The sequence below is a fragment of the Dipodomys merriami genome, unplaced genomic scaffold, assembly GCF_024711535.1.
Source record: "Dipodomys merriami isolate MVZ:Mamm:240054 unplaced genomic scaffold, mDipMer1.0.p SCAF_509, whole genome shotgun sequence".
NCBI classification, from domain to species: Eukaryota; Metazoa; Chordata; class Mammalia; order Rodentia; family Heteromyidae; genus Dipodomys; species Dipodomys merriami.
The window spans coordinates 684,278-702,401 of NW_027206079.1; the positions used below are offsets into that span (position 1 = coordinate 684,278).

Genomic DNA, 18,124 nt, shown 5'->3' on the forward strand with positions numbered 1-18,124 from the left:
CCCCTCAGGTCCCGCCGGGCATGCCGAGCCCCGCCCACCGTTCCCGCCCCTTCCGTGTTTTGGTACTCACGGGTTCTGCCAGACGCGACCTGCCATTGGCTGACAGTCGGACCGGGAGCAGCGATTGGCTGGCGCTGACTGTCGCTCAAGCGTCCTTCTGGTGGAAGGTCTGGGGTGGGTGGAGAGCGGGGCTCCCGGGCGCTGACGCGGGGTAAGTTGGTGCTCGCTGCGGGGGCACGCGGGGAGCCAGACTCTTCCCGAGTTTGGTGTTGCAGCTCCGCCGCGCGGGCCTTGGCCGCGGTCCCCTTCCTGACTCCACTGCCCCTACTTGCTCCTCGGGGGCCCTCGCGGTGGCCGGGGCGCGTTCACAGCCAGGCCGCGCCGGGGAGGAAGCCGGGAAGCCGGCCGGGCTTCGCCCTCCGGGACCGTCCCAGGCCTGGGAGTTCATTTCTCCGGGCTCCGAGGCCGGGCCCGGGCCGAGGGCGAGCCTTCCGACGTGGCCGCCCACGGGGATTTCTGTTGTCTGATCTCTCTCGGGCTTTGTTGTTTGTGGTGGTGCTGGGGTTTGAACCCAGGGCCTGGGGCTGGCTGGAGTCGTCATCCCCGGCGGGCGCTTTGTTTTGATCGAGGTCTTCCCACGTCACCGTCGTTTCTCTTTTCAGTCACGTTGTGAGCCCTTGGGGGAGGGCTTGGACGTGGGCCCCCTCCCCCTCCCGGGGTTCCATTCAGGGTTCACTGGGTGCCCTTCCACACGGTGTGTACTCTCTTGTGAGGAATGCATTTGTTTCTGGCGCTTTTACTGTGAGCCCCGAAGAGGAATGTTAAGGAATTCGCTGGGTGTTAATGTGAAGGTATTCTTTCTTTGTTAGCTTTTTTTTTTTTTAAACTTTCAGAATTGGTGCTTAAATCTCACAGATCATCTTACCTTCCGAAGAGGAGATACTTAGGCCTAACGCTGCCGATGTCTGAAGTAGTTAAGTCAGTGAAATGGGTCTAAGTCTTCCTGTGTTCCATGGGAAACAGGCCCAAGTAATTTCGCCTAAGGTCGTGTTAGTAAATGTGGGAGCTTTGTAATTAGATCTGTTGAAGCCAACACCCATGGCTGTAATATTAGTGTCCTATTTTACAGTTCACAAAAGTTCAGAGAAGCTGTATGATTTGTACAAGGTAGTTATTTATGGGCTTTCTTAAACATGAAAAGAAGTTGGCAAGAGGGCTGGGGGCGGGGGTAGGGTGTCGCTCTGCTCCATGGTGGAGCACCTGCCTATTCTGTAAGAGGCCTTGGGTTTGGTTCTCAGCACTGAAAAACAGGAAATATTTGCCTGTAGACCCAGTGCTTAGGATGCCGAGGCAGATTGTGAGTATAAGGTAAAAGTTACAAAGCATAACCCAGTCTCAAGAAATAAAAGAGCTGGGCACTGACAGCTCATATCTGCAATCCTAGTTGCTCAAGAGGCTTAAGATCTGCCGGGCGCTGGTGGCTCACCTGTAATCCTAGCTACTCAGGAAGCTGAGATCTGAGGATCACAGTTTAAAGCCAGCCTGGGCAGGAAAGTCCATGAGACTCTTACCTTCAGTTAACTATTAGAAAACTGGAAGTGGCTTATTGGCCCAAGCGGTAGAGCGCTCATCTTGAGCTGAAGAGTGCAGGGACAGCGCCCAAGCCCAGAGTTCAAGCCCCACAACGGACCCCCCCCCCAAAAAAAAAAAAAAAAAAGAGGGGCTAAGATCTGAGGATCCCAGTTTGAAGCCAGCCCAGGCAGGAAAGTCTGTCAGACTGTTATCTCCAATTAACCAGCTAAAAGCCGGAAGTGGAGTTAGGGCTCCAATGGTAGAACCTTGGGTGAAAAAGGCCAAGTGAGAATGTGAGGCCCAAAATTCAAGCCCCAGTATCAAACACCAAATGAAAACAAAACAACAGAAAACATAATAACTTTCAGTTTGGTTTTGCAGATAGAACTAAAGAGGATACAGGCCAGGCTTTCTAGAGCTTGCAGCTTCACTGTGGAAAACTGACAAAATAACTACTTAATAAAATGTGTGCCAGGTAGTAAAACCAACCTCCTTGGCTCTGTGTACACTCCATCACTTCCAACTTAATGACGAGTAAATTCCTTAACCTACCCAGGCCCATTTCTTTCCTTTTCTGTAAAGCTGGATAATAATTGTACTTCAGTAGGGTTGCAGTTTTTATATTTGTAAAATACCTAGAATAATGCTTGGTATATAATAGCTAGTTAGTAGAGCGAATCCACTTTTTTCCCATACTGGGGTTTGAAGTTGGCTTTGCACTTGGTTTCTTTGTTGTGCTCTACCACTCGAGCAGTACTTCAGCCCTGTTTTTTTTTGTTGTTGTTTGTTTTTTTTGCTGGTTATTTTGGAAGAGACAGACTTTTCTCTTAAACTCAGGCTGGGTCTGAACCCCAATCTTAAGATCTGAGTAACTATAGCCGGGTGCCGGTGGCTCTCGCCTGTAATCCTAGCTACTGAGGAGGCTGAGATCTGAGGATCGCGGTTCAAAGCCAGCCCGGGCAAGGAAAGTCCGTCAGACTCCTATCTCCAATAAACTACCAGAAAATCGGAAGTGGCACTGTGGCTCAAGCAGTAGAGTGCTCGCCTTGAACTGAAGAGCTTAGGGACAACGCCCAAGCCCAGAGTTCAAGCCCCATGACTGACCAAAAAAAAAAAAAAAGATCTGAGTAACTAAGATTGTAGATGTGAGCCATTAGTGCTTGGCTATTTATTACTTTCTTAAGCATACACAGCACTGTATAGACACCCAAGGTGCAAAATAATTAAGACATGTGCCTTTTATATTCAAATGGAATCTACATTTTAAACATGTTGAAATCGAGGATTTGATAGGCCAAACAAGGATTGTGTGGCACTTTGAAAATCTGACATGAGACCTAATGACATAATTCAATGATTAGGGAGCTTCTGAGTCCCCACATGTCTAGGTTGCATCAAGTAGAAAGAATATGAACTTTGGAGTCAGCTAGTATGTGGACTTGGGCACACAGTTCACCTCTCCTAGTCCCAGATCCTTAACAATAAATGAGATAGTGTCTACATCAGAGAGGAGTGTTGCCAATTAAATGACTCAATGAATAAAATGATTAACATGGTACCTAGCAATATACTAAGTGTAAAAAGCTGGGTGCCAGTGGCTCACGCCTGGAATCCTAACTACCCAGAAGGCGGAGATCTGAGGATCACTGTTCAGGAAAGTCTTGAGCAGGAAAGTCCATGAGACTCTTATTTCCAATAAACCACCAGAAAACCGAAAGTGGCACTATGGCTCAAGTGGTAGAGTGCTAGCCTTGAGCTGAAGAGCTGAGGGACAGTGCACAGGCCCAGAGTTCAAGCCCCATGACCGACAAATAAATAAACAGTTAGAGCAAAACTAATGTTTTTGGCCAAGATCATACTTGTGCTTGCTCATTTGTGGTAGAAGGTGAAGTTTGATTTTTAACTTTGGTCCTGCTCCAGAGTCTTCTCTTTGGACCTGAACAATGGTCTTTGTCCCTTAGGAATAAATGTTTCTTGGCAGATTATAAGGAAGCTTCATGGGAAAATGTCTGTTAAAGTGTACAGCTCATTGTCTGGCATGTGTTTACTCATATTTTTCTTTTCTCTTCCCAGCAACACCAGGCAGCTCCCAAGGGGGTAAGGAGCCACTGCTCCATTCTTACTGAAGAAAACACAGGGTCACTGGCAAACCACCACTCATCCTCACAGCCTGCCCGCCCAGCTGTTTGCTCCTAGTGGTCAGGGCGTGGAATCCTTGCAGCTGTGGATTTCTTCCCATTCTGCTTAGGGTAAAGGCCATGTCACCCCCTGGAAAAGGACCCCGGAAGGAGAACCTGGGGCTCCAGTGTGAGTGGGGGTCCTGTTCCTTCGTGTGCTCAGCCATGGAGGAGTTCTTTGAGCACGTCACTCAGCACCTGCAGCAGCACATGCATGCTTCCAGAGAGGAGGAGGGAGAGGAGGATGACAGTGACCTACTTGGTAAGGGAAAAGGACGCAGCAAGGGGAAAGAGTTCAAGGGCAGGTGGAAAAATCTGACTTCCCTTTACCTAGAGGAAAAAGGCAGCCAGCTAGTGTTGTAATAGTTTATTTTCCTCATTTTGCTTTATTTAGCAGCAAACATCGTAAAGTCATCTGGGTGCTGGTGACTCATGACTGTCATCTTAACTACTCAGGAGGCTGAGATCTAAGGTTTGCAGTTTGAGGCCAAGCTCCAATTAACAATCAAAAAAAATCAGGAAGTGGAGCTGTGGCTCTAGTGGTAGAGTGCTAACCTTGTGCACAAAAGCTCATGGACAGTGCCTAGATTCTGAGTTCAAGTCCTAGGACCTGCACACAAAAAAGGAAAATACAAAACATTGTAAACTCATTTGTAGAGAATTAAGAATAATGACCAACAAAAGACAATTACTGGGTTGGGAATGTGGCCTAGTGGTAGAGTGCTTGCATGAAGCCCTGGGTTCAATTCCTCAGTACCACATAAGCAGAAAAAGCCAGAAAGTGGTGCTGTGGCTCAAGTGATAGAGCGCAAGTCTTGAGCACAAAGAGGCTCAGGGACAGTGCCCAGGCTCTGAGGTTAAGCCCCAGGACTGGCATTAAAAAAAAAAAAAGACATTACTTTTTATTTTATTTTATTTATTTACCTTTTTGGTCGGTAGTGGGGCTTGAACTCTGGGCTTGGGCGCTGTCCCTACGCTCTTCAGCTCAAGGCGAGTGCACTACCACTTGAGCCACAGTGCCACTTCCAGTTTTTGAGTGGTTTATTGGAGATAAGAGTCTCATGGACTTTCTTGCCCTGCCCGGGCTGGCTTTGAACCACAATGCTCAGATCTCAGCCTCCTGAGTTGCTAGGATTACAGGTGTGAGCCACTGGCGCCGGCTTACCTTGTAATTTTTTGTGTGTGCTGAGCTCAGAACCTTGTGTTTACTAGGCAGGGCTCTGCCACTTGCGTCGTGCCTCACTTCATTATTCTGTTTTATTACTTTTTTTTTTTTGTCAGTTGTGGGGCCTGAAGTCTGGGCTTGGGCGCTGTCCCTCAGTTCTTCAGCTCAAGGCTAACACTGTACCACTTGAACCACAGCACCACTTCCAGCTTTTTCTGCTTATGTGGTGCTGAGGAATTGAACCCAGAGCCTCACACATGCAAGGCAAGCGCTCTACCACTGAGCCACCTTCCCAGCCACCCCCCCTTTTTTTTAAAGGAATGTGTGAAGTCTACCTAAATAGACCTCACCACTCACTAATGAATCTGTTACAACACAGCTTAAAAAAATTATTCTAATGCTGGGTGCTGGGGGCTCACACCTATAATCCTAGCTATCCAGGAGGCTGAGATCTGAGGATTGCAGTTCAAAGCCAGCCCAGGAAGGAAAGTCCATGAGACGCTTATCTCCAATAAACCACTAGGAAAACTGGAAGTGATGCTGTGTCTCAAGTGCTAGCCTTGAGCTGAAGAGCTGAGGGACAGCACCCAGGCCCAGAGTTCAAGCCCCACTACTGACAAAAAAAGAAAAAAAATTGCCGGGTGCTGGTGGCTCACGCCTGTAATCCTAGCTACTCAGGAGGCTGAGATCTGAGGATCGCGGTTCAAAGCCAGCCCGGGCAGGAGAGACCATGAGACTCCTATCTCCAATAAACCACCAGAAAACCGGAAGTGGCGCTGTAGCTCAAGTGGTAGAGCGCTCGCCTTGAGCTGAAGAGCTGAGGGACAGCGCCCAGGCCTGGAGTTCAAGCCCCATGACCAACAAAAAAAAAAAAAAAAAAAAGAAAAAAAATTCTACTAAGTCAGGCACTAGTGGCTTATAGCTGGAATCCTAGCTTCTCAGGAAGCTGTGATCTAAGTGTTGTGGTTCTAAGCCAGCCAAAATATATCCAAGAGACTTACCTCTAATTAGCAAAAAAAAGGTATGGCTCTTTTTTTTTTTTTTGCCAGTCATGGTGCCTGTACTCTGGGTCTGGGCACTGCCCCTCAGCTCTTCAGCTCAAGGCTAATGCTCTACCACTTGAGCCACAGCACCACTTCCAGCTTTTTTTTGCTTATGTGGTGCTGAGGAATCGAACCCAGGGCCTCATGGATGCAAGGCAAGCACTCTACCACTGAGCCACCTTCCCAGCCCAAGGTATGGCTCTTAAGCAAAGTAGCCAAGCAGAGACACAAGCCCCTGAGTTTAAGCCCCAGTACTGGCACACATAAAAGTCTATAGAAAAATGGGGGTAGAGGATGGTAATGTGGCTTAGTAGTAGAGTGCTTGCCTAGCATGCATCAAGTCCTGGGTTTGATTCTTCAGTACCACAGAAAAAGCTGGAAGTGGTGCTGTGGCTCCAGTGGTAGAGTGCTTAGCCCTGAGCAAAAGAAGCTCAGGGACAGGGCTGGGAAGGTGGCTCAGTGGTAGAGTGCTTGCCTTGCATACATGAGGCCCTGGGTTCGATTCCTCAGCACCACATAAGCAGAAAAAGCCACAAGTGATGCTGTGGCTCAAGTGGTAGAGCGCTAGCCATGAGCTGAAGAGCTGAGGAACAGCACCAAGGCCCAGACTTCAGGGCTCACAACCAACATAAAACAAAAAAACAAAAACAAACAAAAAGAAGCTCAGGGACACTGCCCAGGCCCTGAGTTCAAGCCCCAGAACTGGCAAAAGAAAAAAGAAAAATGGGGCCGTTGTCTTTCCAACACCCCAAATTTTTAGTTCAGTGACTATGAACTTGTAACTGACAGTTTCAAAGTCAGATAATATTTATACAAAAATGAAAAAAATGAAATTTGGGGATTAATTTATTTGCCACACGGTTGTTTTTTTTTTTTTTTTTTTAATCGGTTGTGGTGTTTGAAATCTGGGCCTGGGCCCTGTCCCTGAGTCTTGAGCTCAAGGTGAGCATCTTGGGGCTGGGAAGGTGGCTCAGTGGTAGAGCGCTTGTCTTGCATGCAGAGGCCCTGGGTTTGATTTATCAGCACCACATAAGCAGAGAAAGCTGGAAGTGGTGCTGTGGCTCAAGTGGTAGAGCACTAGCCTTGAGCTGAAGAGCTGAGGGACAGCGCCCAGGCCCAGAGTTCAGGCCCCACAACTGACCAAAAAAAAAAAAAAAAGGTGAACTCCCTACCAGTTGAGCTACAGTGCCACTTCCTGTTTTCTGAAAATGAGTCTCATGGACTTTTCCTGCCCTGGCTGGCTTTAAACTGTGATCCTCAGATCTCAGCCTCCAGAGTAGCTAGGATTACAGGAGATAGCCACTGGTACCCAGCTCTACCACACTACTTTTTATTTTATTTATTTCTTTGTTGGTTGTGGGGCTTGAACTTTAGGCCTGGGTGCTGTCCCTGAGCTCTTCGGCTTAAGCCTAGCACTGTACCACTGGAGCCACAGCACCACTTCCGGCTTTTTTCTGCTTATGTGGTACTGAGGATTGAACCCGCTCTGCATGCAAGACAAGCACTCTACCACTGAGCCACCTTCCCAGCCTGTGTCTCCCCCCCCCCCCTCCCCCCCGCCCTACTACTAACAAGCAGATTCCTGTTAAACATTGAAAGCTGGTGCTTAGAGATGCTAGAGAAGTAGGAAGTAGGTTGGAATAGCTGGCAGGTCCTTGCTGGAAGAAGGCTCATGGACAGCAGTAAAGAAAGGAATCCTGCAGATTTCTGAGGTTGAGAGGCTGCCTCTTCCTCAGGTTCCTGCAGAAACTGAACACAGGTTGTGTATGCGAGGGACACCTGCCATTTCTGGGTCTCTGGCAAAGGCCTTACACTCACTATTGTTACCTCAGCTTAGACCACGTCTCTGCTCTTCCTTGAGGTCTCGATGATGTGGAACCACTTGCAAAATACCTTTGTCTAAATCATCTTTGTCCACATCAAATTACTTGTGTTTAGTTTATGATACCATGTCTCCCCTCCATCCCCATAGCACTTAGCGCTAGTTGGAGTTTCTTTTTTTTTTTTGGGGTCCGGTCGTGAGGCCTGTACTCTGGGCCTGGGCGCTGTCCCTCAGCTCTTCAGCTCAAGGCTAGCACTCTACCACTTGAGCCACAGCGCCACTTCCGGCTTTTTTCTTTTTGCTTATGTGGTGCTGAGGAATCGAACCCAGGGCCTCAGGCATGCAAGGCAAGCGCTCTACCACTGAGCCACCTTCCCAGCCCCTAGTTGGAGTTTCTTATTTATAGATGTATTTGATGAATGTACTTTTTTCCTGACTGAAAGTGATGTGAGGGCAAAGGTTGGGACTATTTAGTTATATCCCATACCTGATACACAATAGGTGGTCATTAAATCCTGGTATTTGCTAAATGAACTCTGGGTAACTTGGTCCGAGTGCTGTTAAATCCCTCAAATGGAAGATGAGCTGAGCCTTGGGAAGTATCACATTCTTCCTTCTAAACCTCTTTCTACAGAAGAAGAATTCTCCTGCCTGTGGCAGGAATGTGGCTTTTGCTCTATGGACAGTTCTGCTGACCTCATCCGCCATGTCTACTTCCACTGCTACCACACCAAGCTGAAACAGTGGGGGCTGCAGGCCCTGCAAAGCCAGGCTGACCTCAGCCCCTGCATCCTGGACTTCCAGAGCCGGAACATCATCCCTGACATCCCTGACCACTTCCTGTGTCTGTGGGAACATTGTGAGGTCAGCAGATAATGCCAGAAATAGGGGTTGGACGGGAACTGGGAATCTTAAGGCACCTTCACTCTTCCTGGAGTGCCTTGTATCCAAGACTCCTGCTAGTGTCCCCCTTCCGTTTCTTAGTTAACTCCTTTCCTGAAACTTCCCCATCCCTACCACGTTAATTTGGGAAAGAACTGAGACCCCCCCCCCTTTGGGCACATAGGGATGAGTCCCTCCTCACACCCTCAGTCCTCACCCCAAGTTGCCCTGGCACAGAGCTCCTTCGACAACCCCGAGTGGTTTTATCGGCACGTGGAAGCACACAGCCTATGCTGTGAATACCAAGCGGTCGGCAAGGACAACCATGTGGTGCTGTGTGGCTGGAAAGGTAGGGCCCTTCCCTCTCTGGTGTCTGGTTGATAGTGTAGGGGTGAGAAGGCGGGGGAAGGGATGGGACCAGTCCTGAAGAACAGGACAAGGTTGGCTGTTGTCTGACCCGGGTTCCAGAGCCTGCTCAGGGTTTGTGCTGGGGTCTGACCAGGCCTTTCTCCCCAGACTGTACCTGCACCTTCAAGGACCGCTGTAAGCTCCGCGAGCACCTGCGCAGCCACACCCAGGAGAAGGTGGTCGCCTGCCCCACTTGCGGGGGCATGTTTGCCAACAACACCAAGTTCCTAGATCACATCCGTCGCCAGACCTCATTGGATCGTAAGCTTGTGGAGGGAAGGGCTGGGTGCAGGTATCCTGCTGGAGTGAGGTTGGGGGCATGTTCCCTGGGGGTGGCCACTTTGCTCCCTCCCGCTTTCGGGCTCAGGCACTTCCCAGCCTATTCACAGACATTGCTGTTCAGCACTGCTTGTGTACTAAATCAGTTACCTTGAAATTCTCACAACAACCCCATGAGGTAGGCTTCTTATCCCCCTTTTTGCAGATGAGGAAACTGAGGCTCAGAGAGGTTAAATCACTTACCTGAGATCACACAGATAGTAAGTGATCAAGTCGGGCTTCTAATTCAGATTCTTGACTCCAAATCCCATCCATAGCTTCCTAAGCTCCCTTTGGTCCTGGGGTGGTTCCCTTCTGCCTGGGGTGGTTCCCTATCTTCGCTGTGTTTGTCCACTGTCTCTACAGTCCCCCTTTCCTTCCACCCACCCTGCCCCAGAGCAGCGTTTCCAGTGCTCCCACTGTTCAAAGAGATTTGCCACCGAGCGGCTGCTACGGGACCACATGCGCAACCACGGTTAGTAGCCTTCCCAGCCTCCCTTCCCACAGCCTCCCTGCCCGCCCCACAAGGTTCTGAGTGAGTCCTGAGGTCACAGCCTTCTCTCCACTCATAGTGAATCACTACAAGTGCCCTCTGTGTGACATGACCTGCCCACTGCCGTCCTCCCTCCGCAACCACATGCGCTTCCGTCACAGTGAGGACCGGCCCTTTAAATGTGATTGTTGTGACTACAGGTAAGGGATGCTGGGGCCAGAAAACAAGGCTCATGTTCCAGGGTCCCCATGCCCTCCACTCCTCCTGACCTCTTCCCACAGCTGCAAGAATCTGATTGACCTCCGGAAGCATCTGGACACCCATAGCAAGGAGTCGGCCTACAGATGTGACTTTGAGAATTGCGATTTCAGTGCTCGCTCGCTCAGCTCTATCAAGTCCCATTATCGCAAAGTGCATGAAGTGAGTGGGGCTGGAGGGCGCGTGGGGGGCGCTGGGGAGAAGCACGAACCTCACTTCTCCCTCCCCTCCCCAGGGAGACTCAGAACCAAGGTACAAATGTCACGTGTGTGACAAATGCTTCACACGCGGCAACAACCTCACTGTGCACCTTCGCAAGAAGCACCAGTTCAAGTGGCCCTCGGGGCACCCCCGTTTTCGGTATGTCTCTCAGTTTACACCCCCCTAGATTCACACGCATTCTTCTCATGCCTGTTTGGGGAGGGCGGGAACTGGAGGTTTCGCTGAGTGCCTTATACTCTTACCCAGTTTTTTCTGCCCACAGCTGGTCCTCTGCTACTTGAGCCACACCTCCCGTTTAGTTTTTTTTCCTGTTGAATTGGAGATAGTCTCACAGGCTTCAGCCGAGGCTGACTTTAAGTCATGTAATCCTCAGATCTCAGCCTTCTAAGTAGCTAGGATTACATGTGTAAGCCACAGCTTCAGGCTTTTCTCTTGCCTTTTCAATTAGTAAAGAACCTTGAATTTTTTCGTAGCTTGCTGCTCACCATCTCTATTGAGGCTCAACCAGAGAATAATGATGGGGCAAAGATTGTTTTTATTTTTATTTTTTTAATCCAAGCCACATGTAGACCCAATAAGTTGGTGGCGGAAGTTTTGTAGCTGGAACTAGAAACTAGAGCCCCAGAGATCCTGACCCTCAGTTCTATGGTCTTCCCTTAAAGTCTTTCTCTCTTCTAGGTTGGGTTTCTGCACAGACTTTTCCATTTTCAGTAATGCTCTTCCCTTTTGTTTTCTATATTCTCCAGTAGAGACCTTTTTTTGCTTCAGTCATCTTATATTGAATTCCAGGACTTCTACCATCTACCATCTATTTATCTTTCTTTTTCTCTCTCTCTTTTGCTAGTTCTGGGGCTTGAATTCTGGGCCTGCCCTGAGATTCTTTTGCTCAAGGCTAGTGTTCTACCACTTGAGTCACAACACCACTCCTGGCTTTTCCTGAGTAATTTATTGAAACCTCACGCACTTTTCTGCCTGGGCCGGCTTCAAATTGCAATCTTTAGATCTCAGCCTCCTGAATAACTAGGATTACAATGTAAGCCACCCAATGTCCATCTCTCTCTCTCTCTCTTTTTTTGTCGGTCATGGGGCTTGAACTCTGGGCTTAGGCGCTGTCCCTCAGCTCTTCAGCTCAAGGCGAGTGCTCTTCCGCTTGAGCCATAGTGCCACTTCCAGTTTTCTAGTGGTTTATTGGAGATAAGAGTCTCATGGAGTTTCCTGTCCGGGCTGGCTTTGAACCTCGACCCTCAGATCTCAGCCTCCTGAGTAGCTAGGATTACAGGCATGAGCCACCGAGCTCGGCTAATTTTTTTTTTTTTTTGAGTCCGGTTGTGGGGCCTGAACAACCGGACCCAACCGGACCCAAAAAAAAAAAAAAAGATTTCTGGTTTATTGGAGGTAAGAGTCTCAAGGACTTACCTGCCTGGGCTGGCTTTGAACAGTGATCCTCAGATCTCAGCCTCCTAGTAGCTAGGATTACAGGCTTGAGCCACTGGCGCCTGGCTGGAGCTGTGACGTAAGTGGTAGAGCTCTAGCATTGAGCAAAAAAGCTAAGGGACAATCCCCAGGCCCTGACTTCAAGTCCTATACTGACACCAACTAAAAAAAAAAGAAGCCGATGGGCTGGGAAGGTGGCTCAGTGGTAGAGCACTTGCCTTGCATGCTCGAGGCCCTGGGTTCGATTCCTCAGCACCACATAAGCAGAAAGAAAAAAGCCAGAAGTGGCGCTGTGGCTCAAGTGGTAGAGCGCTCGGCTTGAGCTGAAGAGCCCAGGGACAGCGCCAAGGCCCAGAGTTCAAGCCCCATGACCGACAAAAAAAAAAAAAAAAAAAGTTGTGAGCTTTCCTACCCAAACTTGCTTCAAACCTCAATCCTCAGATCTCAGCCTCATAAATAGCTATGATGACCAGTGTGAACACTGGCACCTGGCCATTTTTGTCTCTTGACTCACTCATCTCTAGCTGATTTCTGCATCTTCCTACCCATTTACTGCCCTGTGCTTCCCCTCCACCAGATATAAGGAACATGAAGATGGCTACATGAGGCTGCAGCTGGTTCGCTATGAGAGTGTGGAGCTGACGCAGCAGCTGCTGCGCCAGCCCCAAGAGGAATCAGACCTAGAAGAGACACTGAATGAGAGCAGCCTGCAGGGCATCATTCTAGAGACCGTGCTAGGGGAGTCAGGACTTAAGGAAGAGACGGAAGAGGAGAATGGGGGTGTCAAGGGGACAGCCCATTCAACCTCTCAAGACAACCCCAGCCCTGTCATTCATATGGTGAATCAGACCAGTGCCCAAGGCCAGCGAGAGATTGTCTACTATGTGCTGTCTGAAGCCCCGGGAGAGCCCCCACCCGCCTCTGAGCCACCTGCAGAAGGCATCCTGGAGACTCTTCAAGGAATACCTGAGGAGCCAGAGCTCCAGACCTTGTGAAGGCTGCGGAGCCCAGTTGTTCCTACCCCAGGCCTTGGGGTTTGAGCCAGGCAGAAGGCAGTGCCCCTGGGGGAACTGCCCTTGCCAAATGATGACTCTAGAAGGGGTGCTGAGAGCAGCGTGGTCTCCCCGGCCCAGGCTTGCATCAGTCTGAAAACTCTGAGGGGTTCCTTCCCCCCCTTTTTTTCCACACTGCATTTTTGTGGAGATCCTGAAGCCTTCAGATTCTTTGAGGGGATTGTGGATGTGTGTGTTCTTACCCATAATCCCCTTGACATGCTAAACAACAATTAAGTCCTATATCAACTTGCATCCATTCTCTTCTTTGCGGGGGTCTGTACGTTTAAGGATGATGCATGATTCGTCCTGCAAGGACACTTTCCTCCCCACCAGCGAAGGCATTAAGAATCATGCAGCCATTTCTCTCTTAAGGGTTCTTGGACGTTTGTGACTATCCTCAGGGACAGGATTGGAAGTGAGTATATGTGTGACTGTTGTGTTTGGTAATAAAAGAATCAGTTGGGCTGTTTCTTCCTTAAGTTTAGAGGCAGGTAGGTAACAAGGCTGCCGAGCAGGATGGATAATTAGCCCTCTTACCTTTCTAACGACTGAGGTAGTTAGACTGCCACGTGCTACTCATTTACTGGATCTTCTCTATTTATTTTTATTTATATAACTATTGCTAATGGGGTGTTCTACAATTCCATAAGTCAAGTAATGAGTACTTTTTTTTTTTTTTTTGGTCAGTCCTGGGGCTTCAACTCTGGGCCTGGGCGCTGACCCTCAGCTCTTCAGATCAAGGCTAGCCCTCTACCACTTGAGCCACAACGCCATTTCTGGTTTTCTGGTGGTTTATTGGAGATAAGAGTCTCATGGTCTTTCCTGCCTGGGCTGACTTTGAACTGTGATCCTCAGTGAGTAGCTAGGACTATAAGCGTGAGCCACCAGTGCCCAGCATGAGTACAATTTTTATAATTTGTTCAGAAGCTCTTCTAGGCCCTTAGTTATGAGTAAATAATAGGACTCAATAGAAGCTGTGCCCTTAGTTCTGATAGAACCTTGTACCTTTTGTGTGAGACTATGGATCTGCAAAAGAAGCTGGATGGAGGGTCTGTATTGAGATGTCTTCCAGGGAATGTCAGGTACTCAGCCGAAGAATTAAGTTAGAAAATAGTGTGTCCTAGCTGGGTGCCAGTGGCTCACACCTGTAATCTTGGCTACTCAGGAGGCTGAGATCTGAGGATCATGGTTCAAAGCCCAGGCAGGAAAGCCCGTGAGACTTATCTCCAATTAACCACCAGAAAACTGGAAGTGACGCTGTGGCTCAAGTGGTAGAGCGCTGCTTGCCTTGAGCTGAAGAGCTGAGGGACAGCGCCCAGGCCCAGAGTTCAAGCTCCACAACTGACAAAAAAAAAAAAAATTGTCTGAAAATTATTGTACATTTTCCTGGAGAAAGGATCTGTTCTGTTTTAAAAAAGATTGAAACCTCGAGTCAGTGCTGGTGACACACCTGTAAGCGTAGCTTTTAGGAGGACTGAGATCTAAAAATCAAGGCTGAGAGACAGCTGAAGCAGAAAAGTCCCGAAGAGCCAGGTGCTCCTGGCTCATGCTTGTAATCCTAGCTACTCAGGAGGCCGAGCCTGGGCAGGAAAGTCCTTGAGATTTTCTCCAATTAACCACCAGAAAACCAGAAGTGGCATTGTGGCTCAAGTGGTAGAGCACTTGCCTTGAGCTGAAGACTTCAGGGACAGTGCCCAGGCCCAGAGTTGAAGGTCTATGACCCACAAAAAAAGTCTCTAAGAGACTCTATCTCCCATTAGGCAGAATGCTGCACTGGGGCCATGGCTAGAGCATCATCCATGAGGAAAAAATACTTAGAGCTAGTGTACAAGCCTTGGTACTGGCACGCATCCAACCCCTCCGCCAACATACAGACAGACTGAAACCTTTCAAAATAAGAACCATTCTTTAGACCTGTACAATGTTTTCTCAGCACCTTGCTCCATTCTTAATGGTTTCTGCCAGTCTGGAGAAGTTAAGGAAATATTTTCTGGGATCTTAATGGACAGAAACCTGTTCAAATAGGATTTCTGAAAAAGGACCTCACCGGGTGCTGGTGGCTCAACGTCTGTAATCCTAGCTACTCAGGAGGCTGAAATCTGAGGATCACAGTTTAAAGCCATCTTGGGCAGCAAAGCCCATGAGACTCATCTCCAATTAACCACCAGAAAATCGGAATTGGTGCTGTGGCTCAAGTGGTAGAGCGCTCGCCTTGAGCTGAAGAGCTCAGGGACAGCACCCAGGCCCAGAGTTCAAGCCCCATGACTGACAACAGCAAAAAAGACCTAATTTAGTGTTGGGGATGTAGCTTAGTTGTAGAGCACTTGACTAGCATATGTCAGGCCATGGATCTGATCCCCAGCACTGAAGAAGAAAAAAAAATTATTAGAAAAATGATGTGTGCCTATTATAGGCAGAATTAGCAAATAAAAAATATTAACTATCATTATTCAGACGTGGTAAGGATAAAGAATAAAATCCAAGAACTGTCCTGGAGAGACTCAGTACAAGGGCATGGAGAGGCTAGGAATTAGAATGATAAAAAGTTTATTGGCTGGGTGCTGGTGGCTCACACCTGTAATCCTAGCTGCTCAGAAGGCTGAGATCTGAGGATAACCCTTGAAAGCTAGCAGGAAACGTTCATGAGATTATCTCCAGTTAACCTCCAAAGAGCTGGAAGTAGAGTTATAGCTAAAATGGCATAATACCAGCCTTGAGCAAAAAAACTAAGGATCATGTCCAGATCCTGAGTTTAAGCCCTGGTATCAGAAAAACAACAAAAATCTTGAGTACATTTAGAAGCTCAAAAGTCAAAATAGAAGCTAGAAATGAAATAAAGCTCAGTGATACAGTATGCTTTGTATGCATGAGGCCCTAGATTTAATCCCCAGCACCACCCCCCCAAAAAAAATTAACCTGGACAATGAACTAATCAGGAAAGGCTTCATCTAGAAGAAATTTCCTCTTAACAAGATGAATAAAGAAAAAATTGCAGTGCCCCATTTTTCACAGGCTCTGTTACAGAAATTGAAAACAATTGACATTGTGTCTGAATAGTAAGAAGATCTGTTATTCTAAAAGGGGTTGGTAGTTGGGGAGAGAAGACTGGGAGACCAGGAGTCAGAGCTGCTTTTTTTTTTTTTTTTTCTTTTGGTGGAAGTCTATAACCAAGAGAAGTGATAAGTGCATGTGAAAGTTGGTTTATGGTGAGAAGTAGCCATGATGAAGGGGAATACATTTTTCTTGGTACTAAATGGCCTTGTGCATGTTAGATATGTGCTCTACCACTGGGCTTTTGTCCCCAGTTCCAGAGAATAAATTGTTTAATTGATATTAGATTATTATGTGAACATGGGCACTTAAATGAATTTTTGCTCAAGACTGGGAATCCGGGAACAACCTTTGCATGAACTGGAAATTAGGACTGAGAGGGAAAGGTAGAGACGATGGTGAACTAGTTTAGATTTCTTGGTCAGGGAAGGACTTCCCAAATGCTCAGGTGCTCCTCCCCATTTCCCCAAATAAACCTTTCATCCCCTTAGATTCAAGCTCCTACCTCAGTCCCCCTTGCCCCAACTAGAGCCTCCTTCCAGGGAAAGTTCCTTAGACCCAGAAATTTAAGACTTTGCTGCTGTAGTTTAGCAAGTGTGCTAGAAGCTGGCAGATCTTTTATTCATCCAACCGTCTTGCTTCTGAGCTGCACTTCCCCAAGTGGCCAGCAGAGGTCTTCTCATTGACAAACACTAAAATCATGATGCCCAGAGATGGGACAGTGACAGTATGCAAAGGAGGCACAGCAAATGAAGGACCTGGCGAGGTGGGAGCAGAATGGGGCCAGTCACCACGTCCCCGGTTGAAGTCCTTTGCAGGTCTCATGAGGCCTGACCACATTCTCTTTCCCACCTGCCATCACAGGATCCTTACAAGTTGCTTCTCTCTCAACTCCCTACCCAGAGCAGCGTGTTGTCTGTTAGATTAGCTCCTAACACTAATCTGAGATAAGAATTTTCCTCTTAAGCCAATTATCATTAACCCTTGAATGTCTGGGCTTAGGAAACTTGCCCCTTAGAGGACGGAAGGAGGTTTATTTAAGGAAATAGGGGATTGTCTGGACATTAGGGCACGTCTATGGGAAAGGGTATATTCTGGAGATAGTAAAGTCTAGACTGAGTACAGAAGGTTCTTTTTAGCAATACTTCTCTTAAGTGTGGTCCCCAGATTAGCAGCATCAGCAGCCCCCAGAACCCATTGGAGATGTAGAGCCTTTGGCACCACACTTGATTCCCCCAGAACTCATTGGAGACGTAGAGCCTTTGGAGCCATGCCAAATATTGAACTTGAAGCCCTGGGAGTGGAGCCCAGTACTCTGAGTTTTAGCAAAGCCTCTAGAAGATTCAGTAAAGCACTAAAATTTGACAACTACTGCTCATGAGTCTATCTGTAGAGTTGAAAGTGCATTCTCAGGGATTAGAGGAGGGTGCGGGAGAGAAGTGGGGAGTGTCTCCCAAATGGGGAGGGCCTGTTCAGAGCACCTCTGTCAGGTTGGAAAGGTTGTGTGTTCTAGAATGAGAGATGTATTTGGGAAGGGAAAACAGATCTGCTTTATTAAAATAAGGTGATAGAGCCGGGCGCTGGTGGCTCACGCCTGTAATCCTAGCTATTCAGGAGGCTGAGATCTGAGGATCGCGGTTCAAAGCCAGCCCGGGCAGGAGAGACCGTGAGACTCCTATCTCCAATAAACCACCAGAAAACCGGAAGTGGCGCTGTAGCTCAAGTGGTAGAGCACTCGCCTTGAGCTGAAGAGCTGAGGGACAGCGCCCAGGCCCAGAGTTCAAGCCCCACGACCGACAAAAAAAAAAAAAAATAAAATAAGGTGATAGGGGGCTGGGAAGTTGGCTCAGTGGTAGAGCGCTTGCCTTGCATGCCTGAGGCCCTGGGTTCGATTCCTCAGCACCACATAAGCAAAAAGAAAAAAGCCGGAAGTGGCGCTCTGGCTCAAGTGGTAGAGCACTAGCCTTGAGCTGAAGAGCTGAGGGACAGTGTTCAGGCCCAGAGTTCAGGCCCCACAACCGGACCAAAAAAAAAAAAAAAGAAATAAAATAAGGTGATAGAGAAAGCAATAGAAAGGGTTATTCTGATCAAAAGAATGTATGTATGTATACATAGTGAAACCCCTTGGTACAATTAATATGCACTTAAAAAAAGACAGTAACATAAAACAGGATCTGTTAATGGGACTAGCAGTAGGAGAGGAGAGGGCTAAAAAAAAGTGGGT

General features: G+C 48.1%; 1 protein-coding gene across 4 annotated transcripts; it reads left to right on the top strand.

Moving 5' to 3' along the window:
- Window positions 1–166: 166 nt before the first annotated feature.
- On the top strand, window positions 167–13,452 carry LOC138810790 (histone H4 transcription factor). 4 transcript variants are annotated; one of them, XM_069998058.1, is made up of 10 exons: window positions 167–211; window positions 3,646–4,011; window positions 8,414–8,643; window positions 8,899–9,010; window positions 9,178–9,330; window positions 9,785–9,862; window positions 9,960–10,080; window positions 10,162–10,300; window positions 10,374–10,498; window positions 12,372–13,452. In XM_069998058.1, the coding sequence occupies exons 2-10, from the start codon at window positions 3,831–3,833 to the stop codon at window positions 12,787–12,789; spliced, it is 1,557 nt and encodes a 518-aa protein (XP_069854159.1). In that variant the 5' UTR covers window positions 167–211; window positions 3,646–3,830; the 3' UTR covers window positions 12,790–13,452. The 4 variants fall into 4 exon arrangements, with proteins under 4 accessions (XP_069854159.1, XP_069854161.1, XP_069854160.1 ...); XM_069998060.1 differs by having other exon boundaries at window positions 169–211; window positions 3,821–4,011; XM_069998059.1 differs by lacking the exon at window positions 167–211 and adding an exon at window positions 693–851.
- The last annotated feature ends 4,672 nt before the right edge of the window (window positions 13,453–18,124 follow it).